The 27004-nt window shown below is 42.0% G+C and overlaps 1 protein-coding gene across 2 annotated transcripts in view; it reads left to right on the forward strand.

Moving 5' to 3' along the window:
- Positions 1 to 526: 526 nt before the first annotated feature.
- The window catches only part of LOC129193827 (uncharacterized), a 41184-nt gene continuing 14706 nt past the window's right edge, over positions 527 to 27004 (forward strand). Inside the window, exons 1-4 of one of the 2 annotated variants that reach the window (XM_054798525.1) lie at positions 527 to 688; positions 3330 to 3431; positions 17952 to 18173; positions 19797 to 19863. In XM_054798525.1, coding sequence (XP_054654500.1) covers positions 545 to 688; positions 3330 to 3431; positions 17952 to 18173; positions 19797 to 19863 — 535 coding nt within the window. In that variant the 5' untranslated portion in view covers positions 527 to 544. Of the gene's footprint in view, positions 689 to 3329; positions 3432 to 17951; positions 18174 to 19796; positions 23107 to 27004 lie in introns of those variants that run through there. The other variant, XM_054798524.1, reaches the window with a different exon arrangement.

Consider the following 27004-nt stretch of genomic DNA (forward strand, 5'->3'; position numbering starts at 1 on the left):
CTTCAAGAATGGTCCTCTAATTTTCACATAAAGTTAGGGAACAGTAACATTTACAAAGGTGTTTGATGCATGAATCGACAAATACATTTCAGTGTCATTAGCAGAGATTGGAAGAGTCCAATATTGAAAAAAAATCGCGTGTAAAGGTTATAGTGCATTTAAGCTTCATCCTGAAATGTCCCGTTATCCCCCCAAGTTTTAATGAGACATTAAATGGACTTGTCTTGATGAATTGGATGAAAGTTTTATGTAAATCAAGCCCTGCCTCATTTACGCCACTTTGTGCTTCCTTGACGGCAGCATAGCAACAGCGGTTGCTAGGTAACACGGGCATTTCGGGTTGCGCGCACACTTTCAATTTGGGTCACAAATGAGCTGATGGCAAACAGGTGAGCCTCTTTCAACATTTTTTTTTGTCCTCGTCACCGACATGAATCCACTTTGCAAACACGCCTGGCGGGTTCACACCATGGTTTTCTGGGTCTGGGTGTGTGGTGTGTGTTTTGTGGCTTTTGTCGGCGTACAAACGGACGGTCGAGCCAGGATGACCGGCCAGCCTCGCCAAGTGCCGGTGACCGACCACCAAGTATTGGTGGCGGCTCATTTCGCCGTGTCGGAATTCAACAGAGTCAACCCAGAGGAGCACTTTTTCTACCGAATTTTGAATATAACGTCAGCCAAAGTTCAGGTAAAAAGTGTTTGCGGAAGGTTTGTATGACGTAGAGGAGTGGGCGTGGCTTGTCCATGCTAGCTTTCTAGCATGCAAACAAACGGGGCATTTGTGTAGCTGATTCTCTACTAATGACAGGATCACAAAATTAGCACAATAAGTGAGGAAAGGCAAAACTATTTATATTCATTTCTATTAATATGACAGGTTGGCTTCCTCCCACATCCCAAAAACATGCATGTTCGTTCACTGGAGCCTCTAAATTGTAAATTTGTGTGAATGTGTTTTTGAATGTAATGGCAATCAGTCCAGGATGCAGTATTGTCAACTCCTTAGTAAGCAAAGTAGGGATTTGGCTGGACTGAAAGTCACTTAATGACGTCCAATTTTAATAATTGACCGTTTCCTATGTATATAGTTGTCCCTCGCTATTTCGTGGTTCAAATACCTCTCCCTCACTTTTAAAAAAATGATTGCTGTTTTGTGGTTGAATGCAACCTATTGGTAAAAAAAAATGCATATTGGATCAAATTGTAGGTATTCTTTGCCTAAATTAAGCATAAAAATGGCTAAATGAAGTAAAATAGAAATATAAAGCGGAAGAAACATCGTACTTGTGAATGTAGTGTTCTACATTGGCCACTAGGTGTCGCCACAACGTGAGATGTGATCACCAGAACAGGCAGTAATTGTAGGTTTAAATTATCTCTAATAATAATAATCATGACAGGCTGCAGTTGGGACCATTACCCACAACAACACAAAACTCACCTTGGAACCACCGATGTCACTTCCTGTGCCTGGCAGTAAGGTTCCATAGCGAACACGAGCAGGAGTTTTATTTGCTCCTTTAATGGCTTATTTGCTTTTACGTCTACTATATTGGGCAAAGCCGCCATTGCAATACATTGATGAGACAATAGCCACCGCAGGAAATGCGGAACTGGAACCAATTAACCTCGATAAGTGAAGCATTACCGTACAGTCTATCAGAGGGCGTACAGCCCGCCTTTGAATCATTTGCAGTGAAAGTGACTAATGCGTGGTTTAATCCCAGGTTCATAAATCCTCTGTCTCTAATGGCCATTGTTTGCTCACGATGAAGGAAGCTAACAAGCTAAATAGTCGAGTTGATGCTCCGTAAAATACTGCCCCTTTTGTTTGGGCAGAGAATTGAACATCAAGCGCTCAACTGACTAAGAGCTGTAAGTGGACCAAGATGGTATCAGACGGGATGTGTAGTGACTCCACAGAAGCTTAACACCAGCATAAGAACGATATGTGCTTTCAAGTCAATCTCCGAAAGTCACAAGACAGGCGCTAGATTTGAGTGGCTAGAGGGGTCTGAATACAGGTATAGCTTTTTTGGTTTTTATGACCCAGTTTTCGTATGATTTGTTTTTTACCCAATTTTTGCTAAAATGTTACTTCTGTTTTCCTACACTTTTGGTTTTTGTACAATATTGTGCAAGCTAGTTGTCCCGCCAAAATCGCATTGCTGACTCACCGTCACGCGCACATTTGAGTGCGACTACTAAATAACCCATCATGGGGACCAAAGAAAGTTGTGAGTATCAGCACTTTGATTAAAGAAGGTGAGAAACACAAAGGAAAACTGCACATTTTTGGGAGTTTTGCCCATCCACAATACTTATGTCAGACATGGACATGTCTTTCTCTTTTGTGTTCTGAAGCTACAAAAGCAGCTAAAAAGAGGCAGCTAAGAATGCATGTAATGGGACTCCTATAAATCCTTTTGAAAAACCCTCCAAAAAGCGCCAACAACGCTCAATTTATATTACATATTAACCAAGCTACAACGACATTATTATTAAATTGTTACGCCCAAGAGCTTGTTACTTAACACCTCCCCACACCACACTGGCTAGCTGCTATCCAGCTAGCGACTAGCTTCACCACACACTCGCTCACAATGCCTCAGGCCACTACTGAAAGGTAACGCTACCTTGGAGCTGCCGCCACTGCTGCTGTTTTTGAGTTTGGAAAAGTTGCCTAGGTGTAGCGTTCCTTTCTATGATGCTATGCAGAATCAATGTGCCCAGGAAGGAAGTTCCGCTAATGCTGAAAAGGACCAAAATATGGCAAAATACTGTTGCATGTTAGCATCAATGTGCTTATTACTACTGTACATGCTCACAGCATGGATATAAAACATAGCTGGCGGTTTTTGGAGTTCCTGAAGGCTTTCTAGGTGTAATAGGCGTGTCCCATTACATGCATTCATTACCTGCCTCTTTTTTTGTTTGTTTTTTTTAAGCTGTTTTCATATCTTTAGAACGCATAGATAAGAAACGTGTGTTTGTCTCACAAAGATTGTGGATGATGGGCAGAATTCCCATTAAGTCTGCATTAACAATTTGTCAATTCATTAATTCACATAAAACTATAAATATTCTCTAGAATGTTTTAAAAAATATTATTTTTATGTCTGGAATGGATTGATGGGGAAAAATTGCCTCGGTTTTCATCCATTTTTGTTTTCCAACAAATAGCGACTGTTGTATCTTAAAATGTGCTTTCACTTTAGGAAGTTTTGGGTAGATTTATTTTGTCCTTTTATGCTTCAGTAAGGGTTAAATTTTAGTTAGTCTTAAGGATGTCTTACAATCTTTTAATAACACTTTTCCCCTGCCGGCAGGTGGTGGCTGGTTTGAAGTACTTCCTGGTTGTGCAGTTGGATCGCATCGTGATCTGCAGGACCAACACAACTCAAGCTTGTCCTTACCACTTTTTAATCAAGGCAAGTTTGACCCGATATGCTCCAACTGAGTCAAGACGAGTTTTATTGTCTTTTTTTATGAATGTCATTCAATTCCAGGAACTTCAGTGCAGCTTCATTGTTACGGAAATTCCCTGGGAAGACTCTTATGCGCTTTCTCAAACCAAGTGCCAACCCCTCACTTCTTGATTACCGCTTTTTTTTTTTTTTTTTTTTTTTTAAGTAAGGTTATCACTGCTGTGTTTGTGTGTTCATATCAGCGTCAGGGAGTCTGCAAAGTAGGGAGAGTTGGAAAAGTACTTGAATAAATGTACTTTGCAGAAATTTTATTCTGGACATATTGTTGGGGTCTCCTCGTGTCTGGAAAAGCAGATTTTCTGGAGCATATTTTGTGGGGTTTTCTGCTCATTGTTGACGCTCGCTGTAGAAACTAAAACCAGTTTTGCCTTTTTAAATGTAGTTAAAGCAAGAATAGCAGGTGGTGGTTTTCTTTATTTTTCTCAAGGTGCTGCTGCACCTACCCTTGAAGCCTTCTGTTGCTCTCCTGCTTTACTGAAAATGCACTTAAGTAAACGTGTGAGTTCAGATTTTAAAAAGGACTATAAAAAGTACAAATACTAGGGATAATGCAACTAAAGTATTTATTACAGCATGACCAACAATATTGTTTGGCTTTTGTAACACACCTGAGTCAGGCCCCTAATCCAATAAAAGAGCCATCCAATAAAAGTCCATCAAAGGATAAAATTGGAAGAAATGGCAGTGCAAATTACTGTAAAGGTAGGACTAAACATTTGACATAGGTGTAGCTCAATTTGTGGTGTGATTTTAGAATGTGACTTTTTTTTTTTTTTTTTAACAAACTTGCTTCAGTGTAATAATTTATTGACGGTCCCTAGTATAAACAACCAGCGGTTAGAGCAGCACTTCCCCGTGCGAGCAGTGGCGGAGCCAGAAATGTTTCATTGTGCATTGACCAAGGTGAGACCATTACTCACATAGGGGTGGCAATAAATTGATGCCTGAAATGGCTAGATGGCCAGTGGGGTGGCCACGGCCACCACGTAGCTCCGCCACTGCGTTCGAGCTCCCCGCACATTGACACAGCAGTCCGGCCACAGTGAGGGGGAACTACAGCTGTAGCTATGGAGCCGAATATCGTATTATATACGTCCAACATGAAACTAACTTTTTCCAGCGAAGGCCATGTAGTGAGAAATGTAAGGATGCAAGTTTGCCACTTTTGATTTGATTTTGATTTAGTAAAGCAACACATGTAGAGATGCTAAGTTCTATATTTCAAGAAAAAACTGCATCCTAGCTTTGTGAAAGGTGAAAGACTATTCGTGTCAACTTCTTTGCTCTCATTTTCCCATTTTTTTTTTTAATTTTCTAAATATTTCAACTTTAGTCTTTGTAATATGACTTTATTCTTATAATTGTTTTTTCTCAACCTAATTTTCCAAAAATGACAACTTAATTTTTTGTTTCTCATATTACGACTTACAAAAAAACGTCTTTGCTTTAATATTTCAAGTGGATGCTAATGGAGTTTTTTTCTGGGTAAAATATGACTTTTTCTCTATTTTGACTTTATTCTCGTGAAATCACAGCCGTTTTTTTATTTTACAGCTATTTCAACTTTCTTGTAAATTTTCTTGTAAGTCTAGCTTTATTCCCATATTTTATATTATGCATATTCAAAATTTATATTTATATTTCCCAAAATTTCAACTTTATTAATGATATTAATAAATCATGATATTAAGCCCTTTTTTTAATGTATTTTTTTCAAGAAGGGTGACCGGAGGGTGTGTTTCAACTATAGGGGGATCACCTCCTCAGCCTCCCTGGGAAAGTCTATTCCAGGGTGCTGGAGAGAAGGGTACGACCGTTAGTCGAACCTCGGCTACAGAAGGTGCAATGTGGTTTTCGTCCTAGTTGTGGAATACTGGACCAGCTCTACACCATTGCAAGGGTACTGGAGGGTACATGTGCTTTGTGGACTTGGAAAAGGCATTGGACCGTGTCCCTCGCGGTGTCCTGTGGGGGGTGCTCCGGGAGACTGGATTGATGGCGCGCTGCTACGTGCAATTCCGTCCTTGTACAACTGGAGCAGGAACCTGAGTCGCATTGCCAGCAGTAAGCCGAGCCTGTTTCCGTTGAACGTTGGCCTCCGCCAAGGCTGCCCTTTGTCACCGATTCTGTTCATCATTTTCATGGACAGAACTTCTAGGTGCAGCCAAGGCGTCGTCGAGGGAGTCCAGTTTGGGTGGCCTTAGGAACTCGTCTCTGCTATTTGCGGACGATGTGGTCCTGATGGCCTCATCGGGCTGTGACCTTCAGCATTTACTGGGGCGATTTGCAGCTGAGTGTGAAGCTTCTGGGATGAGACTCAGCACCTCCAAATCCGAGGCCATGGTTCTCAGTCAGAAAAGGGTGGATTGCTCCCTCCGGGCTAGGAATGGGGTCCTGCCCCAGGTGGAGGAGTTCAAGTATCTCGGAGTCTTGTTCACAAGTGAGGGAAGGATTGAGCGTGAGTTTGATAGACGGATCGGCGCAGAGTCTGCAGTCATGCGGTCGCTGTACCGGACCGTCGTGGTGAAGAGAGACCTGAGCTGGAAGGCAAAACTCTCAATTTACTGGTCGACCTTTGTTCTCACCCTCACCTATGGTCATGACCGAAAGAACGAGATCACGGATGCAAGCGGCTGAAATGAGTTTCCTGCGTAGGGTGGCTGGACTCACCCTAAGAGACAGGGTGAGGAGCTCGGTCATCCGGGAGGAGCTCAGAGTTGAGCCACTGCTCCTTCACATCGAGAGGAGCCAGTTGAGGTGGCTCGGGCATTTAGTCCGGACGCCTCCCTGGTGACGTGTTCCAGGCATGCTCGGCCGAGGACGCTCTGGAGGGATCATGTTTCGCAGCTGGCATGGGAACGCCTTGGTGTCCTCCCGGTGGAACTGGAAGAGGGGGCCAGAGGCCAGGAAGTCTGAACTTCCCAATTGAGACTGCTGCCCCCTTGACCCAGACCCGGATAAGCGGAAGAAAAGGAATTGGATGGTGTTTTTTCTTTAATATTTCAACTTTATGCTCGTAAATTTTATTTTTACACTTTTTTTGTGTTTTAGTATTCTTGTTAAATTATATTTATAGATTGCGCCACGGGCCACAAATAGCCCCGGAGCCACACTTAGTAAAAATATGCTTATTTAAGCAAACGTTACTGTAATGGTGGGTGAGACACGCAAGCACTAGACATGATTGCCGGAACAACATGCTTTTGTTGCAGGTTTGAATGATCTCACAACAGGCACAATAATCCGTAACACGGGCTACTGTTGCGTCCGTAACCCACGCCAAGCGATGACGCAACTTTGAACTTCTGACAGCACTTCCTGTCTGCCTCCACCACTCAGCACCCCGGCACTGCAACACATTTACAGCGACACACACGAGCACAATCTTATTTTCTCTTATGGCTACTATTGAGTAATAGGAGCGTAAACGTGACTCTAGGGGTGTTATTTCATAACTACAGGGCTCTAATGTTAACCGTATTTAGAAGTTTGTAAACGTGTTTTCTGTGTTGTAATTACAAAAATATTTCATATTTAAATATGGAATATCACCTCGTGGAAATTCACTTATCACGGTCGGGTCTGGAACCAATTAACCACAATAAACCAGGGATTACTGTGTTGCCGTAGTCGGGAAGTAGCTACTGCCATTGGGATGTGTAATGTGTCAGCCGTGTCTCTTGTTGAGCCACAGAAAATGTTTGCCTGAAGTATGTTATGCTTATTATACATCAGCTGTTTAACTAAAATGTACATTGAAGTTAGTTAGAGGTGTTTAAAATCGCTAATGCTAATTGGTAGCAGGTGTATGAGATTTTAGGTTGTTTTTTTCTTTTGGTCTAAAAATCTAGTCAAAACGTAACAGCCTTAAAATGTACCCCTATCCTAATAAAAGTTGTTAAATTGCCATCTTATGGAAGAAACATATCGGGTCAAACTTGCCTCGATTAAGCCGTCATCCACTATGGTTTGTGTGTATGCGTGTTTATATTTTTCTACTCTAATGAATATTTAAAAATGTAGCCAACTGCAAGACTTGCGGTAAAACATACTTAAAAGTACAAGTACAGATTTTGAAAAAGAAACAAACACACGAGACACGTACTCAGTTACAGTAACACCAATAAATGCAATTTGCCGCTTTCCACCTTGGCTTATTAGCGTCAACATTTTCGTGACCTGCATCGTATGCGCCGTTCCCAAAAAAGTGTCAATTATTCCAATGAGTGAGCGGGGGCAGCTTTACTGTGCTTCATCTCTCAGTGTGAGTCCTGGCAGCTGTAAAGCTCCGCTTGCGTGTCAAGCCTGCACAGACACATGGCTCTGCTGCAGCGGAGACCAGGCCGCACCTCTCCATGCTATACCACCTCGCCCTCCAGAAGGGCTGTGTGTGTGTGTGTGTGTGTGTGTGTGTGTGTGTGTGTGTGTGTGTGTGTATGGAGGATTACTGGTATTTTCAGATTACTGCTCAGCAAGACTGAACTGTCTGCTGCGCTGACCCCCTTTTTTTTTTTTCCAAAAGACAGACATAATAGCTCCCCAATAAAAAGCAAATTTTGCTTTAGAGCCTCTGAATATGCTTCAGTCGATATAATGCAGGGTTTCCCATACTTTGGTTTGGGCCCTGCAGGTCCCAACCCCAGTCCATGGACTAGATAGTGGTTCTTCCCTGAGATCCACAATTATCAAAATATACCACACATTAGCATAATATTGACATATACTGTGTTTCAAAATAATGATTGAGGACACAGAATAAAAGTAGCTTAGACCAGGGTTTCCCAAAATGGGTCACTGGCCAGTTTTTGTTGGGGCGCCATACAATGATGAAAGCCAGGGTCTCCCAAATTTCAAATTACAACTTTGACCTCCCTGACTCCAAAACATATCAAAATACATAATTTATGATCATAATATTGACATATACCTCATAAAGTACTGATAACGGGTACTAGTGATAAATAACACAGAATAAAGAGAATGTGCACCAGGGTTCCCCATACTGAGAACTAGGCCCCAAAATGGTTGACAAGTTCATATTTATTGGGTCGCTGACTGAAAATATATCATCTGGGGCCATAATTTTGACATACACTGTACATATGCTAATGATAAACAACACAGAATATCAATCATTTAAGCAAAGGTTTCCCAAACAGAGGGTCGGCGTCCAAAAATCAGTCACGGGTCACTTTTCATAGGTCACCAAATGAGAATGTATCATGTGTGACGTATATTGTACATAAACTCATGACAAACAATACAGAAGACATGAATTTACTGCAACAAAGCAAGAAACTGTTTTACATCGATAGGACCCAGCTGGTGGGTTATTTTATTTTATTCTTTTCATAGTTTATGTACAGCAGTGGTGTCCAAAGGTATGCTCCGAGCAGCTGGTGTGATGCCACCGAGGTCTCTGGCAAACCTTTTGCACTTTTTAAACGCCGCGGCGCTGGCTGATAGGGTTTTTTGTTTGCACTATGTTTTTTTCCCCCCTTATCACGGAGCATTTGGTACAACTAACATGCGAATTGTCTCTGAAACGGTGAACGTTTGTTTACAAGTCAGCTCGGGGGACGTTACGCCAGGCCGTCACCGTTACCGGAGAAAAAAGGAGCGTTGATTTGCTCACCCCTGCACAGTACGAATAATCTCGCCTCTGCGTTTTTTGAAGTTATCGGTTATCTGAGTTATTTTTTATATTTACCGGTATGACGTCATAATTCCCTCATACTGGCCGTGCACCCCCTTTATATACTAATGTACTATGCATTATTTCTACTGTGATGTTGACAAGACATACACACAGGTTGCTACATCGCTATAAATTGACAAGTGGGCCAATTTATCACTAAATTGTGTTCCCACAATAAGACGTGGAAGGAAAAGTACTTCCTGCCAACAGGATATCATGAAGACTCTGTTTTAAAATTTTAATTCTTTTGAAACAGCAAAGCTGAAATTGAGTAAGACATGACACACACGTGTCAAAATACTGACATGGTAATGTGAGAATTGGTACCGGTATCGGTTGTGTCGATATTTTGGTATGGAGCCGCCCATCCCGAGTCTTAAGCAACACTGAATGAGATAACATGTTGGCTTGCTAAGTGGCATTAGTCAAAAGGGGTTGGTGTTTGTTTACAGTAAAAGCCTTATGGATAAGTGATCCCCCCCCCCCCCCCCCCTCCCACATACACATACACACCCTCCCACGAAGCCCCTAATGTCTCTAATCACGGATGTCTTAATCAAACGGGGCAAAACATAAAGAATTGGCTGGCGTTCGTTGGCACGGTTTAGGAATGTGGGGTGGACATCCTCCCTTTTTAAAAAGGGGGTGCTCAGTCCATCTGCCGTGTCGGCCCGCCCACCCACTGGCACACTAACAGGTGCGCCTACAGTACGCGTGTGTGTTTTCGCCACTCACGCCGTCCGCCGGGCCCTGCCCCTGTCCTCACTTAGCCTGGGCAGCAGATGGTAAGGGGGTGGGGGTGTAAGGCTTGGAGCCCCCACCTTTCCACTCCACTCTACTCCAAGCAACCCCATATTTTTTTCCTTCTCCCCACTCTCCAAGACTACAAGCACCCCACCCCTCTTTGTGTTGTTGAGTGCTGCTGCAAGGCGAACCCCAGCTTGCCCCCCCCCCACTACTCTCAAACACACACACATATAAATCCTTGGCTGGCTGCCATTGGCGGGACTCAGTCAGGTGTCCTAATGCTTCAGTTAGGGGAGGAAACGCTGGTTAATCTGCCCATCGCGTGCCACCGGCCACGGCCTGGCCTCTTTGTGTCTGGCACCCCTCTGATCACTCCCTCCACCCCTTCATCTGTCTTTACCCCTTCCATCCATCCCAACCCAGTTTCTCCACTCCCAAGACGGAGCCATCCTTTCTTAAACAGCAGCCCCGTCTGACTCATCATGGGATCATTGCACTTTCCTGTTTCACTCAAATCCCGTCGTTTTTTTTTTTTTTTTTTTTTGGAACAGATGTCCTACTTTTCTGTTGATGTTGTTGAATCACTTATCAACCGAGCAGGAGGGATTTATATACGTACAATAAAATAAGACTGTTGTAAGTTACAATCCTCCCCCAGCAAATGAATTTAAAGGTAAACTCAACTCATAACACTACCAGACTTGCAGTACTTCAAAAACGTGGGGACACCCCTCACATTTCAGCAGCCATTTTGATTACTGTGCATCTTTTCAACGGACTGGGTGTGCTTTAAAGTAATCATTGTAAAGCTTTTATAGCGGTATATTTATTTGCTACACTACTGAAAATGACTTCACACACAGCCGCTATTGTCTAAATATCTGGTAACACGAGTGCACGAGTGCTGCGGCACGGGGGGGAGCGGCGGCTCACATGAAGTCCAGCTTGTACTGTGACTAGGGATGTAAATCTCTTTGTGGTAGATGATTGGATACGCATCTAGACCAACCAACTGTACCTGTTGATTTGTCCTAATCAAATATGACATTACTACTACCACATCACTACTATAAGGAGAACCAGAGTATAGAGGGGAGGGAGCCACCTGCTGTGGCCCAGCAAAGTGCACTGCATTCGGACACCATGCGCCGAGCAGCCGGTGTGGCACTACAGAGGTCAGGTGAACCAGAGAATAGAGCGAGAGGAGCCACCTGGTGTGGCCCAGCAAGGTGCACTGATTTGGGCAGCCGGTGTGACCCCACGGAGGTCTCTGGCAAACCTTTCGCACATTTCAAACGACGTGGCGCAAGATGGGAGCAATGTGGCGTTACAGGTAGCTGATAAGGTTTTTTCCCCCCTCAGCATTTGGTCCAATTAGCACGCGAAATGTCTTCCTCGGAAAGTGAAGGTTTGTTTACAAGTGAGCTCGGGGACGTTACGACAGGCCATTAACGTCACAGGCAGATCCATTTTCTATGCCAATTAATCCTCATTAGCGTTGCGGGGGTATGCCGGAGCCTATTCCAGATTACTTTGGGCGGAAGACGGTGTACACTGTGGACTGGTCTCCAGCCAATGGCAGGGCACATATAGACAAACAACCATTCATACTCACATTCATACCTATGGACAATTTAGAGTCTCCAATTAACCTAACATGCATGTTTTTGGAATGTGGGAGGAAGCTGGAGTGCCAAGAGAAAACCCACCCAAGCACGCATGATGAGAGCATGCAAACTCCACACAGAGATGTCCACTGGAGATTCAAACACAGATCTTCCAGATCTTCTGACTGTGTGGCCAACATGCTACCCACTAAAGCACCGTGCAGGCCTCATTAGAGGGTTTTTTTAGATTATTGGTTATTGGAGCAATTTTTTATGTTAACGGACTTATCGGTATGACATAATTCCCCTTAAGTGGGCCCGATAATTATCAGACCGCAAATTATTGGCACCCCTATTTTTAATGCTCCCCCCCCCTCCCCAACAAGTTGGTTTCCACTGAACTGCACAGATCATACGTCACATTAAAATTATTTATCATTAGAAAAACATGTTTTTTTTTTTTTACCAGTGGTGTGTTCACTTCCTATTAGAGATGCTCTATTGGCTTTTTACCATTAATGGCAGCAGCTTTTTTTTCTCTCAAATGAATATTTTGAGATATGCTCGATATTGGCTTTCCAACCAATATCCGATATTGTCCAGCACTTGATTACCGATGCCAACACAGTTGTTCCTGGTTTATCACGGTTAATTGGTTGCAGAAACTGACCGCGATAAGTGAATTTACATGAAGTAGGAGTCAGTATTAATAAACGGAATATTTTAGTAGTTAAAGCATAACTTTCGAAATACCGGTTTCAACATTATTAGAGACATGTAGCCATGTGAAATAACACCCCGATAGTCACTTTTACACTCCTATTGTTCTTTGTTTTCATCACATTGTACAGGCTAGGGGATCACTGCTGGGGCACAAGAGATGGCTGTCGCTAGTATAGCAAGCTAACTAGTTAGCCTCTCCAATTTACTTATTCTAAACTTAAGAAAGTGTTTCAAATGGAGTGGGGACAAAGAAGCCAAAAACTTACCACTTCCACACGGAATGAGAGGAGAAGCTTTTTTTCACCCGATCTCAGCCATGGCATGTCCGTCTTAACCATGGCATGTCTTTCTCAGTCATGCATGGCATGTCGGCTTGGCTCTGCTGGCTTAGTAGCTAGTCTACATGCAGCGTGAAAGGTAATATAACGTCAAGTTGATGCCTAGTGACCAGAATGCTGCATATAACCATGAAACAGCGAAAAAACGCAAAATAGTGAGGGCGTGATCTTCGAACCGCGATATAGCAAGGATGAATGTATATGTAGCAGCTCTTCCCTCAGACTAATGGCGTGGAATGAATGAACACATGATTCTGCTTTTACTGTGATTGCATTTCACAAATAAGCACATAAATACTGCAATATGCAATACAAGTTATAGAAATAGTGACATATTTATTTCAAACATTCTGTCTTAGCAAAATAGTCATTAAAAAGTCACGAGAAGTAGTCAGCTAAAATCATATGTTCTCCTACCATCAACGAGTAAGACAGGTTAGTCTTCATAAATAAGAATCCAATGAAATAAATGCTGGCAAACATCCAAGAACAAAGTGCAAAGTATGAAACTCTGAACTAATACAATCAGTGAAATTATAAGCCGCGTTTATTAAACATGTCTCCCGTCGCTTATTTTTTTGCTGCCAGTTTGCTGTTCATGCGCCTCTATCATTGGCATTGTGAACAAATATCTCATTTTTATGCCAATGTTGGCCGATCCCACTTTCTCTGACCATGTGCTGTATGTGTACTGGTTGTGTAGCTCATGCTGCTTGAGATCTTTGTCAATGCCAGGTTCAAATGGACTTGTTTGGAAAGTGGTTGTTGTACACCGGTTCATCCTGTAGGTAAATTTGTCATCTTTGCCACCATTGATCTTTTCCCATGTCTTATAGAGTGTCATGCATCCATCACGCGGCCTTACTCCTGCAAGGTGCGCTTCTCTGATTAGGATGAATGATGCTTCTTGGGGGACTTTGATACCATTTGGTTGCGTAACCAGAGAGAGGGGTCATTAACTTTTGACCCATGCCGACCTTGGTTTTATTTGACCCTGATTTGGTCACCGCTTGAGAGCACATGCGGCGGACCAAGGTCAGAGTTCAAACTATCCTCAGCTGTGCTGTCATGGCAACGGCAGCGGTTGCTCCTCTCTCTGATGGTCACTTTCAATCTCAGAAGAGTGGTGACCCTTTTTTTTTGAAAACACGGTTGTATGTTTGCTAAGCGATCAGATAAAATCACTTGTGCAAACACAGTACGATGGGAACCTCAGTTTTCATTCCAAAAGGCCGACGAAAACCAAAACTTAGGAAAACTAAGCCAATTTTTCCTATAGGAAACAATGGGAGTTAATTTATTATTTATGTGAATTATTTTATAATTATACAATTGTTAATCATTTGTTTTTATATTAGGAAAGTGTTTTTTTGCACACAATTGTTTTAACAGGCAAATATGTGCAATGTAGGTTCATTTTGTCTTCGTGAATATATTTTCAGTTTCTTATATTCAGAGTTTTTGGGGGGTACTTAAAAAACAAAAACTCAATCTAATATAGTAATACCTCGGTTTTTGTTATGTATTCTTTCCGAAAGACTTGACGATAAACCAAAACATATACGAAAAGCGAGGCAATTTTTCCCGTAGGATCACTTAAATCCAATTAATCCGCTCCAGACACCCAAAAATATGAACAAAAACATACATGAAATTCACTCCGGCCGAGCAGATAGCGGTTCGGAATTGATGCGATATTGCCCCAACTTTTTCCAAACAATTATGGATAGTCTCACGATAGAGCGCTCCAGCATACCCGCGACCCTAGTGAGGATAAGCGGCATAGAAGATGAATGAATGGACGGATGGATCACGATACAGCGATGATTGATATAATGTGTTGTTTTTCAGTTTGTTGTCAAGTGCATACTATGTATTATTATTATTATTATCATTATTATTATTACAAGCATGTGCATTGTGATATACCGTTCAAGTCAAACTTAGGACTGGCACTGTATGTAAGTGGGAAAAAATATGTTGCCAGTTGCCATATTTAACAAAATATGTTGCCAGTCAAATTTACGACAGCGGCACCTCGGTTTTCGTTATTAATTCGAAAACCAAGGCAATGTAAATCCAATTAATCCAGTTCCAGACACGCAAAAATATTAATAAAAAATATTTTTATGGAGAATAATTGTACTTTTACATGCAGAAAGTATACTAGGAAAGTGTTTTTTTTACACAGTCATAAACGTCAACAGGCAAATATGGACAGATAACAAGTTGATTGTTCTATTAGCTCGAATAGGTTAATTTTCTCTTTTTTTTATTGAATATCTGTTCAGTTTCTTTTATTCAGACAAGTTTTGGGGGGCTATATCAGACAGTTTTTACTTAAAAAAAAAAAGTGGCACCTTGGTTTTCGGTATGAATTTTGACAAAAGCCAGGGCAATTTTTCCCATAGGAAATAATGTAAACCCAAGTAATCTGTTCCAGTCACCCAAAAATATGAACTAAAATACATGTTATAGTTATAGTTTTACATAAAAAATGAGGAATGGACACATACATCCTGTTTCTCACCTTCTTTACAACTTTCTTTGGCCCCATGGCGGGTTATTTAGTAAATTAATTTACTAAATAAAAAAATGCACGGCTTGTGAGTCAGCAATGCACAGGGTGCTTTGTTTGGCCCCTCCATTTCGAGTACAGGACAACCGGACTAGTTTGTTACACGTCATCCATCCATCCCTCCCTTTTCTATACCGCTTCTTCCTCATTAGGGTCGCGGGGAGCCTATCCCAGCTGACTTCGGGCGAGAGGCGGGGTACACCCATATAGACAAACAACCATTCACACTCACATTCATACCTATGGGCAATTTAGAGTCACCAATTAACCTGCATGTTTTTGGAATGTGGGAGGAAGCCGGAGTACCTGGAGAAAACCCACACGCACACGGGGAGAACATGCAAACTCCACACAGAAATGCCCAGGGGAGAATCGAACCCAGGTCTTCCCAATCTCCAAGCTGTTACTGTGTTGGCCAACGTGCTAACCACTAGACCACTGTGCGGCCCTGTTACGCGTCATATTGTACGAAAACCAAGACAGTAGGGTTCTCACAAGATCTTGTGGCACAAAATCTTGCAGATTTCTCATTCAGAAAGAGTCTCGTGGGCCATAACCTTGAGATAGTAATAAATCAATTAATTAATCACACAATAAATGAAAATGAACTTGATTATTTTGCTGGCTTCAATGTATTGCCATGTGCAGGTAGCAAGAGGATTCACTCAGTCATACAGCCCGTAGTATACACACAGAGTGCAGAAGAGTGTAATGACTAGATTGCAGTATATTGTCAAAAAATATTGTTACAAGTAATGTTAAAATCTCGTCTCGTCTCGTTCTCATAGGCCCAATCTCGTGTATCGTCCCGTCTCGTGCAGTGAGTGTCTCGTGACACTCCCACAAGACAGTGTACGAAAACTGAGGAAAAGTTTCCCAGAAAATGTTTGCCGAAAACTTGGGTGTATGATAACTGAGGTTTGACTGTATAAGGACTAAACATACAGTATATGTTATTGTTCTTCTTCAGGCCACAAACTAGTTGAGACTCAATCCACAGCGCTTCTGCTGGTTGCAGCCAAGTAGTGCAGTCTATTTTGCCCCTAACAACAATTTAATTGACATTTTTCACACTGAGGTTGTTGACTTCTAAGCTGGTTTATTTTTTTGCTTCACCAACTAGTGTGATGCGTGCCGTATTGTGCGAAAACTGAGGCAAAATTTCCACCAAAAAGCGAATCATGTGACAACTGGGGCGTAGGAAAACCTAGATTTGACCCTACTAAACGTTTAGGCAAGAGAATGTGCTGTATTTGTCGTTTTCAAGACCTCTGAATTGTACAGTTTAAAGAGAAGACCATCGTCATTTCAGAGGTATGGCTCAGAGGTGGCTACGTCATAGGCCGCGATGCACACACATACATGCATACACATGTCCGGTTGCCGTGTAACAGTCTCTCAACCCGGCAACACTCTGTGTTTCTACTTGTCTCAATTTACATCCATAACACTCATTTCTGGTTCCAGCAACAAAACATAAGCATTCAACTTACATGTTAGCATGTTCACAGCAGGGAGTCAAACATAGCACACGTATCCTCGCCGGCGATTGTTGTTGTTGTGTTTTTCATTTTCTATATTAAAAGGCAAGGTACATGTTTATTGGTTCCAGAATGTTGATATTTAGTTTGGTATATTTTTTTACATTTTTGCAAATTGTGGTTGCAGCAGAATAATGTGTTTATTTTGTGTTATTTTGTTAATTGATGGTTTTGTGGATTTTTTTCCCCCAACAAAACTAGGTAAAAGTGGTGTTAAATGTTCCATTGTCCATTCATTTTTCATGATTTGTGCAACTACAATTATTGTCTAGAAAATGTGTTTCGTGTTAACATTTTTGGGTGTCTGGAACGGATTAATTGGATTGACATTATTTTCTATGGGAAAATTTGCTTTGGTTAGAGTCCGTTTTGGTTTGAGTTGGACCTTCTGGAATAGATTAATGATGTTAACCAAGGCATCACTGTATTTAAAATATTTTTGGAGGGGTGCGGGGGGTATATAAACATGCCTATGTAACTAGTGAACTTGCAAAAATGTTGATTAAAATAATAAAAAAAAACATTTGTCAGTGCAGTACAAGGTGTGGAGGGCCCCAATGACTGGGTTTGCCTTGGGCCCCCAAATGAGCGAGTGCGCCCCTGCTTCCAAGTACTGTATGTTGCGCAGCCCTCTCCATGTTGTCACAAAACCTTCCAAGTCCGCCATTATTGCAGTCCGTCGGAAGGCGCCCCCCCCGCCGCGGTTTGTTTTTTTCCCCCCACTTCCTGTTTGTGACTGTTGTGAAAGGGTTTCTTTGCAATCAGCGCTGCGGTAGGGGAGGGAAAAATCAATACTTTGAATGTAACGAGTAGCCGCGGAATATGGGGAATGATTTATGTGGGGATGGAGGGTTGGTGGAGAAGAAAAAAATGGGAAGGGTGGCTGGGGGGGGGGGGGGGGGGGGGGGGGGGGGGTTGTTGGCACTGTGTGACCCTTGAGGAACAGCTAAAAGCTTTTGCTGCTGTTCATCCTGGCACCGCTCTTCTCCATCTTTTTCATTATTCACCCCTCCCACCCCACACGCTCTCCTCTTACTGTCCAGCTGAATCGCCACGCCGACCGAGTCCAGCGGGTCCATCGACGGCATATGTTCCACTCCAGCCTAATGAGAGCGTGTTAATATTACTGTACGGGGGGGGGGTTCTGGGGGTTAACCGGGAAGTCCTGAAAGAGGCGGGAATGATTGTGAAAAAGCATTGAAAAATTCTGTGTGTGTTTGCTTTATTGCAGTGGCCCCACCTACCCCTCCATCCCGTTAAGAAGGCAGTCCTCACAAGAAGAAGAAGGAGGAGGAGGAGGAGGGGTCGGATCCCCCTCCCTCAGTCCCTCAGTCCCTCAGCCCAGCCGACACGCATACATCCACTCTTTCTCGCTCTCTGCTCGCCGCTGATGAGACCGCGCCAGCTTCTGCAGGTGTCCCACCCTCTTCCTCCTCATGGATGCTCCGAGAAGGTACTATGCTCTTTTTTGTAACCACTTTGTCCTTAAAGTTTGTGTTGCATTGTCGGGGGGCGAATTCTGTCCGGAGACTATCCCCCGTGCACCGCCGCTGCCAACGTGCTTGTGCGACCGCATGTGTGCTGGTGTGGGTTTTCCTCCTCGCTTGTTTACTTTCTGGTAACCTACATTCTAGTGTGGTATTGAATAACATGCGCTATATGGCAAATATGTGCTCCAACTGCTCATATGGGCGTACTTTATTCCTGTTGCTTGTGTGTGTATGTTTGCATGTTTAGAATTTGTGCATTTCTGTGCATTGCTACATAATAGTTGCATTATTTCTCGTCACTCGTCTTGTGTAGCAGAAGTAAGTCACGAAGATGGCTGGAGGAAAAACACAGCCTACAACTACAACGGCTTGAGTGTGCGTGTGTGTGTTTTTTTGTAGGGCACACATGTCCTGCCTCCAACGTGCCGTATTGGCGAGCACCCAATACACCCTCTCCTACTCCAGATTAGAAACTAGGCTACTACGCATGTCTACTACTACAATTCTGCATGCCACCGGAGTTTATTTTATTGCGCTTCTGTTAGTTGTTGTATTTCTCATATTTTAATCACAACCACATAAATGCTGAACTTCATTGATAGCTGCGTCTGACCTTCAGATCAGTTACTCCCGCAACATCCCTGTCTTCCAGGTTAAAAAAAAAATCACCCCCCCATGCCTCCCCCACACCTCTCACACGTATGCTTGTATTGACGTGCTAATAGTATTATCCACAGAGCGTGCGGCAACGCCGGGGTCACATCCCTCTTGGGTTTTGGATGGTCAAGCCCCCCCCCAGCCCCCCTCCGGACACGTTGTGGCCAAAGCTGCGGTCATCCTTCAATCTTTTTGCAGCACGAGGCGCAGGCCAGTCAAAGGGTAATAAGTTTAACCCCCCGGAGGGACGAGGGAGTCAGAGGTCACAAACAAGGCTTGCATCATCAATCAGCGGCCCCTGCTGCCTCCGTATCGGCCGCATATCGATGAAGCGCCCTCCTCTCGCTCTCGTTTACGTGGCTCGTGGCCGCGATGTGGGCAAAAACAAGACTTTGTGTGTTTAAAATGCCTTTGCAGCATCGAGATGATCCCAAGCGCCAAACCCACCCAACATGGAGATTGTTTTTGCAGATCTTGCAAGCCACACCTTTTTCAGTGGCACGGTGCATCCAAAGGGAACCCCTCAAAAACCGCATTATGAGCGTTGCTCTTATTCCCTGGCAAACCATCGATCATGTTGATTCGGTTTAACAGTTTTCTGGGTAGACTGTTCATCCATTGAAGCTTCGTTTAAAAATCCAACTGCAGAAGTGTCCATCTTTCCCTCCCGAAGTGGTGTTGCGCTGATGTTTCAGCATCTCAAGAGGTCCCCCCCTCCGTGGCGGGTGTTAGCGATGTGTCAGCATTAAAAGTCCGAGGTGGCCGCCGGCCCGCTCTGGCCAAACGCCAGACATGGAGCCACGGTTGTCGTCTTGGCGTTGGGATGACGAGAGACAAGATGGAGGGATGAGACCATAAAGTGTTGCTGATCTCATGTTATGAAAGCATAATGACCTTTCTGAGACATCTCTTTGTTTGCAATTCAACAGTGTGCTGTAAATGGAGAGCAGCCAAGATGGAACGTCGCTCGCCAGCCCGGGATGCCACCGCTAAACGGTATGTTTGCTCGCCACCGAGTGCGCACCACGTGCACTGAAATGGCTCGCCATACGCGCCGTACTGTACGATGGAGGCTGAGCTCACTGTATGCACTTAAAAAAAACATGTTTGTGTTGCCCAGTCAGCTTTTGCACAGACAAGAGACCATCAATCAGACAAAAAAAACGCACATCGCCGTTCCCTCAAGTCCTTTCTCGCGGAGGGGTTGAAAGCAGTTAACCTGCAAGCCTGCGTTTTCATTGTATTTACACTCCTAGCCATGTCTTTGTGTCCGCAGTCCAAGAACAATACACATGGAATTAATCAGCGGCCATCATTAAGTAAGCACTTGCTAATTGGATGAGGAAGCGCTTTTACAACTTATAATGTCCATTCAATCCTAATAAGACAGGAAGATGGAAGGTTGCGGGGCGCCACTTTGACGCTCTTCACCCTGTTGTTTATGAAACACGCAAAAACCAGTCCAGTGTGGGTCAGGATATGCAAAGCAGTTCAATATATTTCAAGAACAAACAGCTCGTATCTCAACTTTGCGTTGGAAATTAAATCTCATTCAGATTAAAAAGCTGAAATCAAAAAAGTTCACCATATTTTGTCTTTCTATGTTGAGCCAATTTGCTTATCTTAATATTTGGACAAATCAAAGCTATACTTCTTAAGAGATGTAAAATAATCCGACAACGAAACAAGAAAGTTTGACTCGCCATTATGCCTTTTAGCTTGATTCAAGCAAGTTTGGCAAGTCACATTTTTCCTGTCAATGTTTGCTTATGTTCAAAGCAGTATTTTGCATATTTTAGCACGTTACCTAAGACCAATTAACCAAAACAGGAAAAACAGAGCAAAAAAGGCACAAAAAAAGCTGAAATGTTGATAGGAATAATTGTTGTTTAGCACATATTATCTAAGACAGTGGTGTCCAATCAGACAAAAAATCTGCAAAATGGGGAAAAATAGAGCAAAAAAGCACGAAAAAAATCAGCCGCTATGCAGCCCTCGTGGACCACCACCGCTCAAGATAAACATAAGGGTTAAAACAGGGGGTCTCAGATGGTCTCAACTTGGAACCCACCATTTCCAGCGGTCATTAAGTCGCGAACCCACTTTTAGTTAAGTCAAGCCAAGCAAATATATTCTATGTGTTCTTTAAAAAAAAAAACAAAACCCTATGTCATCTTTTTAAAACATTTGGCATTTTTTGTCACCCTCTGTAGGCCGTGGTGCCCTTAGCATTTGCCTTGTCTTGCCTAATGGGCCATACGGCTCTGCAAACAATGAATAGATTAAAACTGAATATCAAATTGCACTAAATCAGGCCACAAAATCTGGCCTTTCACTTCTAACTGTGCAGTGAATGTATACCAAGGAAGAAGATGACTAAATATTGCAAATTTTGCTTCAAAATAAAAAAAAAAACATCAGTTGAATTGAATGTATTTATTATGTTTGATTTATTATGATGATTGCTATTTTTATGGTTTTTGTTTTATTAATGTATTTGTAATACTTTATTGTCATTTTTAATTTTCCTCCCAAAATGGTTGCGTGACCCACTTCTGGGTCACTACCCACCAGTTGAGAATCTCTCCTCTAAAATACCTTGTTCGTCCAAAAAATCCCCCAAAAAAGCCTTGATTTTAAGTCCATAACCTTTTTCCCCGATATCTTATTTTTTCTTATCATACAGCCCAAATTCTCTTTCATAATATTCCAATTCAGTGTTCTAATGCTTCATTTTGCAAACAGAGTACGCCACAGGCTAATCAAACACAAAAAAAGCTCTGCAAACGGCCCCAGAGCCGCACTTTGCACACCCGTGGTGCATGGTCTGGGTACGGGCCATCTGGTTCTGAGAGGTGCATGTCAAGACCTTGGATAAGAAGAGAGGGAGCGCTGGCGAGTCCGGGCGTCAGGCAGTGTCGCAAGGCGTGACGAGAGCGTGCGATGGACGGCAGGTGAGGCCCGATACGGCGATAAGAGCAGTATGTGGTCCATGGTGCGGTCAAGGTCTTTCCAAGTTAGTTTGAGCAGCTGAGAGCTTCGCTTTATCTACTCGGCCAGAGTGGAAAAAAGCCGCACATGAACCTACAAAGTGATAACATGCGCTCTAAGAAGCCTCTTCTCTGTTTCTGCGCAGGAAAATGAATGTTAAAGACAATAGTGAATATGCTGTCCCCGCCTTTAATGGCGGCTCGCCGAAGCGATATAATCCACGTGATGGTCTGGAAATGCTCTTTGGAAAGGTCGCGCCGTTACTGCTTGTACCCAATAAAACGGCCATTGACTGGTCTTGTCAAACGGCACTAATTTAATGTTTGCTCCCAGCCTGAATTAAAGTCGGGGCAATATCAAACAATGCGCAGCCCTCCGATGACGCGGGGGATTCCTCTTAGCCTGCAGTGAGCGCAGCCACGTGCTCGGCCCGTGTAGACATAGAAGCAATAGATCTGCCTTTGTGTTGCAGCGCTGCACATGTTTGTTTGTGAACGCTCTTCAGTCAAAACTTTACAGTGGATGGAAGGAAACGCTTCATTGTTATTCCTAACAGGGATTGTAGAAGATATTTTGATGCATCTGCATTAGTGTCTTTTTAGTCAAGGTGATAAAGAGCGACCTTGAGATGACCACTGACCTGCACGACACAAAAGGCCAGCCCGCCGGCAGGCCGAAATCGAATGCCCGCTCATTTGCATGGGCGGACATCAATTCACATTTTAAACGGCGCCAAAATTGCCCTGCCGGCTGATGAGGCTCGGTTGTATGAAACCATAACTGCAGTCATCCGTACCGGCCGTAGAGGATCGTGAGCTGTGTGTCGTCAATTACCGAGAAGCGATGTCAATAGCAGCACTTCCACACACACAAACTTTGTCCTCCAAATTCAAGTTTTATGTCTTCCACTTTCCAGCGTTTTGTCCACCTGGGTGAGATTAGTGCGAGAACTAACGAGAGGCCGTGAGGTTAGAGTTATGCTTGCAACTAGGAGACCACAGGTATCAAACTCAAGGCCCAGCGGCCAGATTCGGCACGCCATATTGTTTTATGTGTCCCGCTAAAGCTTGGAAATAATGCGCTTCAAAAAGATATGTATTTTTTTTTATTTTATTTGACTTTTTTTTAGTATTATTAAAAAAAAAAAAGGTTTATATACAAATGGTGTTTTACATTTATTACTATTATTTAGGTACATTGTTATTTATTTTTAAATATATTTATTTTGTAGTTTGTAAAAAAAATAAAATCAAAGACACTTATTTTTTTATTATTTAATTTGATCGTTTTTAGTATCTAATATATATATATATATATATATATATACATATATATATATATATATATATATATACATTTTATTGCTATTATTTATGTAATGTTTATTTTTTAAGTCTATTTATATTATAATATATATTTGTTGTTAAAAAACACTTTTTTATAATTTTATGTCAATTTTTGTGTTAAAAATATTTATATATATATTAATTTTATTACTATCATTTATGTACATTTTTATTTTTTAAAAATATATTTATATCATAGTATATATTTAAATGAAGTAATTAAAAAAAAATCAAAAAGACAGTCTTACTTGCTAAATGCATTTGTTTGTCAAATTTGTTCTGCATGCAATTTGAGGTTTTTTTTTTTGTTTTTTGTGTTTATTTCAAATGAATTCTAGTAATCGTTACTAGTAATCTAGTAATCACATTTCTGCTTGGCACTTTGACCTCTGATTTCAATGTAAGTTTGTTGGTGAAACAACACAAAATGCAAATTCTAATTATCCAATGTGTAATAATATCATGAGGCGATGTTATATGAAAGGGTTTTGCAGTTAAAGGCGGCCCTCTGAGGTGAAACGGTGAAAACCAGTTTGACGCCCCTGTATGGGACCACATTTAATGCCATTTATTTTGGTGCTGATGTGTTTAAAGTGAGATAAAATAAATTTTAGTAAAAAAAAAAAAAAAAAGTGCAAAAACATTGCCCATATTTTTGGTTATATATAAGTATCCAGCCATCTAACGTTTTTTTGTTGTTGTTTTTTAAGACGCGTATCCAACTTGGTGACCCACATTTTCGCATGGGCTGTACGTCAAAAATTGTAGTTAAACACATTAATTGACTAAATAAATAAATGAATAAATATATTTATAAATATATAAAATTCAATAAAAATACATGAATAAAAAAATTGCCAGATAATATATAACAAAATACAGAGTCAAATAAAAATGAGTCTGAGTCTCACGCTGGGGTTAAAAGCCAAGGAATAAAAGTAGCGCATTTCAGAGTACCTTATGACGAAAATGAGGAGGGACATGCTTAAAATGCATGTCTGTGTAAGGGCACTTTTAAATAAGACCGCAAAACGTACTACCGTTATATGTATTTGTGTATGCATGAGCCATAATGAATAAATGTCTCTTTTTCAATGTCGTTTTGGACTCGCTGTGTGCGACCCGCCCACTAATTGAGAATAACTGTAGCAAACTAAATGCAGCACGATGGTATTTCTGTCAGATAATCTCACGCATTGGGAAACAGTCATATCGGAAAGAAATATTTAGGAATGTTGTACGCTGTGTTTTGTTTATCACTCTGAGGACTAATGGTAATCTTTCTATGAGAGGTAAGAATAAGTTACCGTGTACACCACCAATAAAAGGCAGGTAACGTCCAACCAGAAGTGTAAATGTAGGACTATACAGGTAGAATTGTGCAGATAAATGCGCATACGTGATTACGTATCATCAATGTAACGCTACCATCAGCGCTTCTAGTGGTTTTCGTGACCTACCTGTGCTTGTATGCTTCTAACTATGCGTGTTCCTGCAGTCGTTCATATATAACCCTGAACTAACATGAACCCATGGAGAGCTTCCTCTGTCAGACTTAGTTTGCCCTTGCTTTCCCTCCCTTTCTCCATTTCACCCCCCTTTCACTCCTGCGGCAGGACTCCTAACGGTAAAATCCGAGGCCAATACAAATGTCACATCAGTTCACGGAGATCCCAATTGTTTTTAGCCAGCGTGCACCTCGCAGAGACTCACAGCAGGGCCCGGTGAAAACGCGACCCCACACCACTCGGGGCCGGGGCCTGCACGCTCGGCGCTCAGTCAGGGGCTGGCTGTGGCGTATCGTGCGTGTGGATTGCGATATCGACTGTCTAGAATGTTCTCACATGAATTCTGCTGTGCGCTTTCCATCTGAATGTCACCCCGCAAGTCCCGACAACTGGACCGTCAACAAACAGTACAATATGGCTCCCCAGGAGGGCCCTTACAGACCTGTTTCATAATTTGGGCTGGCCTGTCTATTGTATGGCCCCGCTTTGATAAATCTACCTCCAGCTGATACAATGCGTCAGTCTTTTTGTCCGGGCAAGACAATAAGTTGCGGACAATAAGCAGCGGAGGCCTTAATGAAGTGCTAAAAGCACACACATTGCCTACAGGGCACCCAGGGTCACTTTTTGCTCTTAACGTCACATGACAGCTAACGGTACGGACACCGCTCTTGAATGGAGTTCATATGATGATATCATGATTGCATTGTTTCAGCCCTGTACGCCCAGGTCACTAAAGCGTAAATGAACTTTCCAAAATACTGAAGGAGACAATGATGTGAATGGGTTACAGCAGGGGTCCCCAAACACCGGTCCGCTACTACATTGAATTTTATGTCAATGCATATCAGTCTTGGAAATATGGGCCATTGTTTTATTCCAAAAATAATATACAGTTAGAAATCCCAAAGTTTTTGCATGTTTTTGTTGTTTGTTGCGAGCGGCGCCTAGTCCCACTTTGATTGACGGTCCTCGAACGCACCGTTGTGCGTGTGCTAGCGTTGTCCCACACTGCACAGATATTTCTTTTTCTTTCCCCTCATATTTTGTCCCAAATGCTGATACTATGTGCATAAAGGTAAGGTGTGATGACGTTATTGAGTGCCAATGTGTGCTATATTTCTTATGTTCATAACCTGAAGTTAAATCATGCTAGCACACTGCACTGCTAGCACAAAATAACAAAAACAAAAACTGGCACTGGTGGATGGTGGGTCTGTATTCATTTAGTGCCATTTTTCAAAAGACAACCCCTTCAGTTCCGGCCATTTTAGACGATTTTGACTGATCTTTCAAGGCGCACAGAATATTGTGTTCTATGGTCTACAGCAGGGGTGTCCAAGGTGCGACCCGGGGGCCATTTACGGCCAGCGACTCTTTTTTTTATCGGCCCGCAACACAGTCTAAAAATGTTATTTAACAAGGAAACTTAAAAAAAAAAGTAGCAGAAATGGGAAAATCAATCAATAGTCAAAATATTAAGAGAAGAGTTGTAATCTACCAAGGAAAAAAGCCATAATTTCACAAGAAAAAAGTAATAGTATGAGGAAAAATGTCATTTTAGGAGCATGAAGTTAGTTTGGGGGAAAATTTATAACATGAGAATAAAGTGAAAATATCAGGAGAAGAAAATTATATTAAAAAAAATCAACAGCAGAAATGGAAAACATCAGAAATTTGACCAGAGTAAAGTCAAAATATTAAGAGAAAAAAATTGTTTTCTCTTGTGCAAAAAGTGAGAATAAACTTGCAAAGTGAGGAAAAATATCATTTTAGTAACTATGTTGAAATAAAGAAAAAATACATTCTTTTTTGAAAAAGATTTTAATTTAATTACCAGAGGAAAATTTACAAAAGGAAAGCTGAAATGAAATAGTTGGAAAATTAAAAAAACCCCACCAGAAATGGAAAAAACAGCTGTAATTTTATGGGAATAAAGTCAAAATATTAAGAAAAAAGTCATCATCGAATGAAGAGCAAAAGTTGCAATTTTACAAGAATAAACTTGTATTATTATAGAAAAAACGTCATTTTTAGTATCATTTCACCTCTATTACAAAGGTGAAATGCAGTTTTTTCTTGAGCTACGTATATCTTCTTAGCACATCTCCATGTGTTGGTTTACAAAATATCAAAGTGGCCCTTGCGTCCTTTCATTTTTCAGTATGTGGCCCTCGCTGGAAAAAGTTTGGACACCCCTGGTCTACAGTATGTAAACATGGAACCAACCGAAAAAAAGATTAGAGGGAGAAAACCAGCGTTTTGCATAACTTTCACACTCACATAGCAAGC

Source organism: Dunckerocampus dactyliophorus, chromosome 14 (assembly GCF_027744805.1).
Source record: "Dunckerocampus dactyliophorus isolate RoL2022-P2 chromosome 14, RoL_Ddac_1.1, whole genome shotgun sequence".
NCBI lineage: Eukaryota > Metazoa > Chordata > Actinopteri > Syngnathiformes > Syngnathidae > Dunckerocampus > Dunckerocampus dactyliophorus.